We start from the raw sequence: 11039 nt of genomic DNA on the forward strand, positions 1-11039 counted from the left end.
AAAAAATCGGGGGTGGCTTACTTAATGGGGATGTCCTAAAATCGGGGAAACACGGTACTTCTACATTTCGGAGAAAGGGAAAAGGGACATTTTACCTTTTTTTTTTTTAAGCAAATTACACACTCATGCCGTCACCTTTTTTGTGTTTTACCTTTATATAAATACATTTTTTAAAAAACACTTGGAGTATTTTAGAGACAGAATGAAAGGTTTAGTGCAAAATAACACTTTTAATACTTAAAAAATATGTTTTTATAGGGGTGTATATTTCCACCCAAAAAGATGGAAAAAAAACTTAATACCGAGAAAGGGACCACAATGCAACCATATCTACATCCTGCAGAACACAGTAGCAATGAATGAATTAAAAAATAGATACTGTATAAAAAAGTTTAAAAGTATATTTTATACTTTTTTGTAACATATACATTATTTAATTATCGTTAATTTGTGGTTATCATTTTGTATTAATCCAGAGCATCAGTTTATTACTGTTTAAATATTTAATCACAATACAAATACATGTTTTCTACCTTATGTATCCCTTTAGGCAGTGGTACTGGAGGGAAACTACTGGAAGAGAAGAATAGAAGTAGTCATGAAAGAATACAACAAGTGGAGGATTTATTACAAAAAACGGGTAAGAAACTCGTCATTCATGTTTTCTCTTATGTAAACAATACCTGTTCACTCAAAATTAAAATGCTGGACCTCTTTTAAAGAATCCTTTATAGTCCAACGGCTTGGCTTTTCTAAGGATAAAGCTGTGTATTACTCATTAATTGATTCACTCACTAGATGGAGCCCTGTACTGCATCTCTGAACTTTGATGTTAAAATGTATCCCTTCCTTAAACAGACTCCTCACTAACTTAAAAACTTCCAGCAAAAAAAGCTCACAAAAATTAAGTATTTTTATGCTTCTTGCATTTCTTATTCCTTTTGTGGAAATGTCTAGTACTGTCTACACTGGGAGCTCCTATTTCTTTCTTTTTTCAACTATTATTAGGCATATAATGTGTAGTATATACCTAACATCATATACATTATAAAGTTGAAGTTGGGCACATATATATTATTTGAATGTAAAATAGTATAGTCTGAATAAAGCAGCTCAATAACACCAATTTTAGTTTCAATACATTTTTAATAAAGTATATCAAGAGAGAATTAACTCAATACAAATATAAGATAACAATACCAGGACTGTCCATGTAAAACAGCCTATCAAGGTAAAGGTATAATAATCTTGTTTCACTTGTGCCCACTTGTTATCAATGGGGGCATAGGGCATCTCTGGACATCAATAATTGTACTTGTTGAGTGTGTTTAGGTTTTATTATTTCCTTGTTTCTTATTGAATGTCAGTGTTGTCTGATTTTTGCCTGCAGGTTTTGAAATGTCTTTACACTTACAACACATTTGTTTTTCTACCTTTTTTTAGCTTAAGAAACACCATCAGGTTGGGAAGTCATTTCAAGAAAAAAAGGTTTGTGGTATCAAATAAGTAACTAGGGTTACATTTTTAAAACAAAGGATTTTAATGTATACATTAACTTATACATGTAAAGCTGCACTGCCTCTTCATGACACCTTGGCAAATTGTTGTCTATAGCTCTGAATTGGGGTCCTCAGCTCAGACCTTTGGGGTTTGGTCCTTCAAACGTTTTTTGTATTTCTATAGCAGAAAGTATTAAATTAGGAGTTTTTTGCAAAGTCAGAAAATAACTAAAATCCTGCCTGTATGTGACCCTCGAGGATTGGAGTTCAAAACCCTTGCTCTCTATTATCTGCCCCAACTTGGGACATAGTGTGTGTATATATAGTACAGTAAAGTAGAAGGTCTTACTTAGGTACTATTGAAGACCCCCAGTGTGCATCTGCATCAAATCCATCAAAACAAATTATCACCTGCTTAAATCACTTTATAACTGACAATAAATGGTACACATAGGAAGAGCAATTTTGCACCACAAATCTCAATCCAATTGCAAAACACCCAATTGGACTATTTCAAAGTTTTAGGTTAAAAACAGGTATTTGTTGCATACCTTTGTTGCAAAAATATGTAATGTCACTCTGCTATTTTAAGATGCATTGTGCAAAGTGTACCTGTAAATTTTATCTCCCAGCACAGACTGGTATACACACTGTTAAAATAATTACTAGTAATTCACATACAAAAAAAAGTGGAATAATACAATGCATAATAAAGTTGGGCTTCACTGCTTTGTTCCAGCCAACTACTGTCCTAACAGCTTAAGATGCAAGCTTTGTCTTTTTACTGTACAGATTGCCTCGTCTTGGAGAGGGGGTGAAACACTATCAGGATGCTTCAGCACAGAAGAACCTCGGGGGAAGGAAGACGATATGTTATTTTTTTTGGATTGTTTCTTGACTGATACTTCTGACACTTTGTTCACCACAACTCACGGACAACCCTCTTCCTATCAATATCCAGATTTTGGTATGTTTCACTTTTGCTTACCTTGTGTTGCTTTTTTTTGCACATATGTAAAAATTATTTCCCATATTTTTATTATAATTTTGTCTCGTGTTTTTGTATTGTTGCAAGTTTGTAGCTGGAACAATGCATTTTTTTAATGTGGCCAAAACCTGCCACAGAGACATTGTTGAGATTAGTCTGATCTGTGTCTTTGTTGTTAATCTTCTAATTAGTTTTAGTACATCAACCAATCAATATCGAATTATTAGAGATCACTTTTATTAGTTATACATTTATTTTTTGGAAGTAAAATTACCACTTTTTCCTATTCTGTGGTCAAAGGAACATAAGGTGGGTAGAATCTCCCTAAAGGATTTAGAAACCACAGTAAATGTTTTTCTCTTCCTAACATTTATGGCAAGAGTTTGGCTTTATCTTTAGGTACAATATATATTTATATATTATATAACTTTCACTAATCATTTATTTCAGATTTACTGTTTTGTGGACCTACATGCTGTGCCGTCAGATTTATTTCCTTTGGTTGTGCACTTCTTTGCCACATTCTCCATTCAATCCATTAGGGAGTTTCTTGGAGCATGCTTCCTAAGGATCTTTGGCTGTATATTGAATACAGTATTCTTATTAGTTAAATCTATTTCACTTGTGCATGCCAAAAATTAAAAATCCTATTTCATAGTACCCAATTCTTTTACAGATTATGTTGGGAATGCCGATATGATACAGCCAGAGTTGGCAACATTACAGCCTAATCTGGATGACTTCATGGACATATCAGGTACATGATGAATAGTTTGTATTTTATTACTTCAGATTTTTGGCAAGAGGAAAATAAACAATGTGATAAGGTGATGTAATAATGGTTATAGTTTCTCTATATCATGAATTGAAGGAGTCTGTGCAAATATTCTGTTTTCAGCGGTAAATAGATTGCATTTTCCACTTATTTAGGAAGAACTTTGGGCAAACTAATGAATGCATAATTGAAATACATATATGAGAGCTATTTTACCCGACAACGGGTAATCCAGTTCTGAGATAAATAGCCCGGCAGCATAAAATTGGTGACCTCCCTTTTCATTGCTGCCAGGCTTGGTCTCCTCCCTGCCCCCAGAATGTGATTGGACAGGGAAAGAGCAACAACAGAGTGTTCAGCCTATATCCATGCTCACTCCTACAGTCATCAGGTGAGCACATGTAAACCACTGCACACCTCATTTGCCTCCAGTGAGACCCTTTTCTTTTCTAGTGTAACGGGATTACAAGAATCCAATACCAAGTCATGTACAGTTACACTTGATACAAAATACATTTATTTCATGAATATATAACTGTAAACAATAAAGTTTGTTCAAGTATGCCTGAGATTCAGCTATATTGGTGGGTGGTGGTTGTGACATTAGCTAATGACCACACATGGTCACTTGACCAAATTCCTCATAAAATTAGTTTATGGACTTAATTGTGGTGAACTAATAGGATTGCTGTAAATGTTCCCTATACCCATGGTTTGTTAATGTGGGACTCTGAACCCCTATTGTGATAACAGATAAAATAAATTAAAATATGTTTTTTTAAAAATGCAGTGAATAATAAAACATATACAATTTTATATTCTGAAAACATCCTTTTTTAACACAACACTGATGCATATGGGTAACAAAATACTATGTAAGCAGTTTTTCTTCATAAACTTTTGATGAGTAGCTTTGTTCGTTGGTACTACAGCAGTGACCTTACAATGACCGCATCATAATTTTTTTAAAGATAACTCCTTTTTTTTTTTTTTTTTTTTTTTTTTTAATCTATTGAATTTGTACATTTTGGAGAAACCACACAAGGTTTAGAGAAAGAGGATATGAGGAGCACGTGGCTCTGCTATGTAGAAATTTATCTGTCTCCTCCCTCCCTATTGTATTGGACCTCCTCTACTTCAAGGAAAGGGAAAAATGTCAAGCTGATGCAATTAGATCATATGTTACGTTGATTGCCTGTTTATAACTGGAAGCATCAAATTGCTATCCATTGTTTTCTCCAAAAGCTTGTCCAATTCAAATATTTTCATACTTGTGAACCTGGGTGATCAAGCAAACCTGGAATGGAACTGAATTGAAAACATTTGCTACCAAATAGCAGGTAACTTTTAAGGAATCCATTCCAGCTTCACTGATGTAAGTGCATCCTCTCCAGCCTTGGAGAGCTTTAATAAATCAGGTTCAAAGTGTTTTGTTCTTAGAATCACAAAATAAAAAAAAGGATTAAAAAGCCCGATAAAAGAAAAACAAAACAGCCACAATATTTAAGAATTGTAAGCTGCAATATATCATTTTTGTTGGGGTAAGGGGTTAGATATGCTTTAAACCAGCGGTCCCCAACCACCGGGCCGCGGCCCACTACCGGTCCACGGCGGTGTTTTCAGTGGGCCGCGAGTACATGATCCATTATTGAAAACGAAGCGGCACCCAACCACCATCCGCGGACCGGAACGAATATTCACTAAGGAGGAGCTAAGTTTGAACTTTCCCAGAGTATGATAAAGTGACATTTATACAGTGTGGTGATTTTAGCTCACACCTTGGTTCTCTATTTGGGCCACAAGGGGGCAGACTTGCTGCATAAATACAACTAGATCAGCGGTCCCCAACCACCGGGCCGCGGCCCACTACCGGTCCGCAGCGGTGTTTTCAGTGGGCCGCGAGTACATGATCCATTATTAAAAACGAAGCGGCACCCAACCACCATCCGCGGACCGGAAGTGGTCCGGTAAATGTACACAGTAGTCTGTGTACAAGCAATGCGAGCACATGACATGCAGCTCGATTGGCTGTCAGATGTCATGTGATCGCTTTGAAGCAGCAGAGGTGCACAGAGAGAAAAGAGAAGACCCCAGAGTATGTCCCCCGCCCCCCCGCGGGTCATAAAGAAATTTCCTTCCGTGAAACCGGTCCCTGGGGCCAAAAAGGTTGGGGACCGCTGCTTTAAACCATAGTAGTAGTGAAATGCCTCAGAGGGGAGAAAGAGTTGCATTATCTTTTGTCTTGTCTCATTTGTCACATTTAATGTTGTTTTTTGAATGGTTGGATAAGGTATATAGTCTTATCAGAGGCTTCAAGGGTTTACACTGAATGCAGTAAGGGGCAGATAAAGGATAATTGTGAAAGTAATCAATGAAGAAAGAAAGTAAAGCAGCATTAACACCAAACACATTGTCTGCAATCCTATTAGTTTGGTACAGTGAAACTAGAAACAGGTTGTAATTTCCAAATACTCAAACAGTATTTACGATACAATAAGTAACTTTAAGCCAACCCTTTGATATTGTACAATATTCAAAAAATAAGAAGAAAGAAAAAGGATTTTTTCTATTAGGTGAAAACATTCAAATACAATTTAAACATTCATTGATCATCATGTAACAATAAAAGTGATTATACTTTCAAACAAATAAGTGAGATTAAGGACTAAACAAAACCCTTCTAATTAAGTTTGACAGTTCATGGTGCCATATAGCACTGATAATGCTAATTGACATCATGAGAAAATGAGTCTTGCGTGTTTCGCTTGCTTAGGCTTCTTTGGGGGATTGTGAGATAATTATATATAGGTAAAGGGTAAAGCTACGTACACACGGCAGATTTTTATCGCCCGATAATCGGCATCGGCCAATTATCGGGCGAAAATCTGCCGTGTGTACAGTCGGTGTCGTCCATCGTCCGGACGACCGACCTGCCGGATCCACGGACGATGGACGACAGCCGATCGTAATGAAAGGGAAGGGGGAGAGCGCGCAGCAGGGTGCCGCTCCGTCGCTCTCCCCCTCCCCTCTCCATAGAGCATGAACGGTGCTGTATGTACAGCACCATTCATGCATCGTGCACTCCCTTGTCGTTGGAAAGGATCGTGAAAGATCCTTTCCAACGACAAAAATTGCAAGTGTGTACGCAGCTTAAAACATTTTAGGACAGAAAGTCAGAAGAAGTATGTCATATTGAAAACGTCCAATCTTTACAAAAGATCATCCAATAGAAAACATTATAGGTCCAAGGCTAGGTACACACCTGCAATATTTGTCGTTAGAAAATGAACGACTAATGACAGATCAACGATTATGCACGATTATTTTGAACAATCGTATTCAAATATAATCTACGATCATCGCCCAATCAGATCCGCCGGGACGGTTGTTCGTTTCCAGCAACAATCCTCGTTAATTGGCCAGTCGTTGTGCACTTTTTTTGTTGACGATTATCGGACCATCAGTATTATTGTACGTGTGTACGCAGCCTAACATACTACAACTAAAAATAGCATAGAAATTTAAAGGGTAAAGGTGATAAGTAGTTTGGTACAGTGAAACCACTGTCAGTAAAAAATCAGTCAATATTTCTTTTTGTGGTTAAATTAAAGTGGTCACTAACTTAGTTTACTCCTTTGCTCATAGTCACATAGTAAGTCAGGTTGAAAAAAGACATATGTCCATCAAGTTCAACCCCTAGGAAAATAAACATATCCCAGATATAAAACACTATGGACATAGTTGATCCAGAGGAAGGCAAAAAAACCTGGTTCAAGTTAAAGTACATCTATGCTCCATCTCATATTCTTTAAATTATAGTATGACATTCCATGTTGAATATTTTTTCAGTGGTGGAGTAGTTTTTAAGTATTTCATCTGGAACAGCTTTTCCAGTTCCTGCCATGCCAAGCCCCTTGTTAGTAAAGTTAAAGTAGTTTAGCAGGACATTTGTCACTCGAACTCTCTAGAACAGCCATTTCCAACCAGGAGCCCTAGGGTCCTTCCAGTGATTTTTTTTGGAGACCCTTGAATAGCAGTGTATTTAAAAAAAGTGAATAAAGCTCAAAAATCTTATAATAGATTTTATTTCCATACATGAAAATGCATTGAAAACACTGTGCATTCTATCCTAAATCAAAGCATGAAGAAATAGTTAGTAAATGTATGTTATTCCTTTACAGAAAGTGTAGAAAATCCTATTCATAAAAAATAGAAGTGTCTGCTTCCTTCTTTACAAACTCAAACTTTACTGTATAAACTAAATGATGTTTCAAGATTTTGCTTTCGTTTGAATCACTGAACTAATATTTAGTTGTATACCCACTGTTTCTGAGAACTGCTACACATCAGTGTTGCATAGAGGTGACCAACTTCTGGCACCAGGTATTTCAGCCCAGATGATTGGATTACATTTCACAATTCTTCTACATTTTTGAGGTTTTGCATTTTTGATGTTACCCCACAAGTTTTCTATTGAATTAAGGTCCAGGGATTGGGACTTGCCACTTTATATGGTCTGGAACCAAGATGTTGCTTGTTTTTTGTGCTTTGGGGTCGATGCCTTAGTTAAAACTCCCATTTCATTTCCTGTTCGCCATAAAGCAACATGACCTCTGACCTCCAAGTATTTTGGTGTACTCAGACTGATCCATGATCCCCGGTATGTGCTAAATAGGCCCAACACCATAGTATAAAAAACATCCCCATACCATGATGCTTGTGTCACCATGCTTCACTGTCTTTGCAGTGTACTGTGGCTTGAATTGAGAGTTTGGGGTTGTCTGACAAAACTGTCTGCGGACCCTAGACCCAAAAATACCAAGCTTGCTTTTATCAGGTCATAAAATGTTGTGCCATTTCTCTTCAGGGCAGTCAATGTGCTGTATGTAAAATGTTTTCCATATTTAAATACAATTTCAATTTGATTGATCAGGTTAGTGATGTCGGACTGCTAATATTCTGGACACAATTCACATTCAATCTTTTACATATTCTTAAGAAGTAGTCAGAGGGTTTCAGAACACACCATCTGGGATCTTGGTAGCTACAGACACTGTGGAGCAATGCATCCTCAAATCCACAGCCAGTTAATGCTTTTGCCCTATAGTCTCTACAAAGTTCTAATGTAAACACAGAGGATACATTATTTATGTGAAAGTAGGTAGCTAGGTGTTTTCAGCTGTTGAAACAATACAAGGCAGAACAAACGCCTAGATCCAATTACCATATATTTTTTGGTTTCCCTGACTTGCTGTAGATGGGGCACTTTTACACATCTCACTGGAACTCATTAAAAAAATAATATCTTGCTGAACTGCTGTTTTTTTAATTTAAAATAAAGCGCATTGGGGAATTGACATTTACTATCTGATATCTTATACACCTTCATTCTTTAACGATTTAGCTTGTAATATTATTCATGTTTTCAAACATATTTGATGTAGAAGCTCAATGTCAAGTGATATGTAGACAGACTCTGATTACTCCAGACGCTGGTACAGATTGAAAGTGTAAAGAAATGAGGAACCACCTGCAGTAACAATTCTGAATGAGATGGGTGAAAGTGTGACACTGGAGCAGAGAGAGAGTAAAAGAAGGAAGGAGATAGAGAGAGAATCACACATACACAGACTAAAGGGGAAAGGATTGTCTCGCTGATAGATGGCTGGTCTGCAGAAATGGCCCCTAGATCTGGCTTTTGGGGCCACAGGTATGCTAATTTTTGTAACAATGATAGAGTAGCTATCTCTACAGTAGTTTAAACTCTAGCCTAAATACTGAAGTTATTATTGTGTATAATTTGCTGCAGCACTTTTTCTAAAATTCAGAATTTGTGTTTTAACTTTTCACAGAAAACATATTTTCTAAAAATCAGGATTTTTAGTTCCCACTGCCTTGAGGGAGATGCTACAAATAGTTTCTACCCGTGGCACCCCCATAGAGCATAAGCGAGAGCGGCACTGAGTGCTACAGACACTGGTTCTTTAATAATCAGCGCTACAGTGCGAGTATCTGAGTGGCTAGCAAGGTGTCAGCCGTGCGGGATCACTTTAGGCAGAACTGAACCTACCTCCAGGGTCCCTTCTCCTAATACCCACCAATATACAGGAGCATTTTACTGACTACTACTGTAGGAAGTATTTCTAAAGTGACCACCGGAGCGTAAAGGCACTATGTTGTTTAATGTAATTTCTTTCCATGACCATTATATTATTATTATTTTATTATACATTAAAATTTTGTCAAATAAGGTAGTCCCGAGTGACAAAATGCTGTATACACCAAAAACTTCTAGGTTTTTTTAATTCAGCTTACTGCTCACAATAATGTATAGAATATAAAGATATAGTAATTAATAAAAGGGGTCTCTTGAAAATGTATTGTGTCAAAAGGGCTGCAAAATGATATGTGCAATTGATGCCTTTACAGTTTTTTTTTTTTTTTTTTTTTTTTCTTTTGTGAAAGCACACAGTTATATGAAGTTGCACAAATCAACTTAGAAATATAGAAAAGAAATGGCAGAAAAGGACCATGTATCTTATATAGACCTGTAAATCATGTCATTTAGGCTAGGTACACACTTTCAATGGTTCTCGTCCGATAATCGGCTCAGGGCCGATATCGGACGAGAATCTGGCGTCTGTGCAGCGCCTGTCGTCCATCGTCTGAACAACCGTACTGGCGGATCCACGGACAATGGACGACAAACGATCCTAATGGAAGTGAAGGGGGAAAGGACACAGCAGGGTGCCGCTCCGTCGTTCTCCAATCTCCATAGAGCAGAACGGTGCTGTATGTACAGCACTCGTTCATGCATCGTGCAGTCCTCAGTCGTTGGCAAGGATCATGAAAGATCCTTTCCAACAACAATTATTGCATGTGTGTATGCAGCTTTAGATTTGATATTTAGTATAGCTTTAGATTCTGCAGATATATAGTCCACTTTGTACTAATTATCTATACTTAGGAAAGTATGTATTTCCTAACACCTAAAATCACGAGCCAGAGATTTTTACCCTCCGCTGAAAATACACTGTTTTTATACAATGTGACCAACAATATCTGTATTGACGAAGCACAGATTAATCTATGCTCAGTGTGGCCGATGCATAAAAATGTAGTGAATAATATTATTATTTATTTAAATATTGTATGGTAATATTATTATTATTATTTTTTAAGTATTTGTAAGATATATGTTTTTTCAATAAACTAAAAATACAAAAAAATACACTAATGATTAGGAACAAAGAGGAGTTAAAAAATATATATGAAGTCCTTCCTGGCAAATGTTTTGCATCCTCCTGTCTTTGGCACCTTTTTGTATTTGTGCACTGTGATTTTGAGGCTAGAAAGGTTGAAAATATTAATGTATTTTTGTGTAATTGTTACCATTAGGGCTCTTGTATATACAAATTCCATTCAGCCTTAGGTACCCCTGAATGATGATACTATTTTGTACAAACTCTGCCCACTTCTAAGCTATGTATGAGACATTTCTCATATATTGCCAGATTTGTTGGTTTGTGAACATGACACATTGTGAAAATTAACCAATTATAATCTATTGATTTACTAACATAGTCAATGAAGAAGTCTATTTAAAGAATAAAGTTGAACACATGACTTTCCCAGTAAATCAGACCCATAATAAATATTCTGAAGAACCACACAAAAAAAAAAGTATCACATTTTACTATAACTGCCTTAGAAAACATTTAAAAGGGTTTTATCTTGTTGGTAATATACTCCTCACTGGGTGTCTAGGATTTTTCCC

At 36.6% G+C, this 11039-nt stretch overlaps 1 protein-coding gene across 1 annotated transcript in view; it reads left to right on the top strand.

Annotated features, from left to right (window-relative positions):
* The window catches only part of MLXIPL (MLX interacting protein like), a 62162-nt gene that overhangs the window by 26235 nt on the left and 24888 nt on the right, over positions 1-11039 (top strand). Inside the window, exons 4-7 of the mRNA XM_072428874.1 lie at positions 551-640; positions 1444-1488; positions 2292-2466; positions 3164-3244. Of these exons, the coding sequence (XP_072284975.1) occupies positions 551-640; positions 1444-1488; positions 2292-2466; positions 3164-3244 (391 nt within the window). The remainder of the gene's footprint in view (positions 1-550; positions 641-1443; positions 1489-2291; positions 2467-3163; positions 3245-11039) is intronic.

The sequence above is a fragment of the Pyxicephalus adspersus genome, chromosome 1 (assembly GCF_032062135.1).
Source record: "Pyxicephalus adspersus chromosome 1, UCB_Pads_2.0, whole genome shotgun sequence".
In the NCBI taxonomy this organism is placed as follows: Eukaryota; Metazoa; Chordata; class Amphibia; order Anura; family Pyxicephalidae; genus Pyxicephalus; species Pyxicephalus adspersus.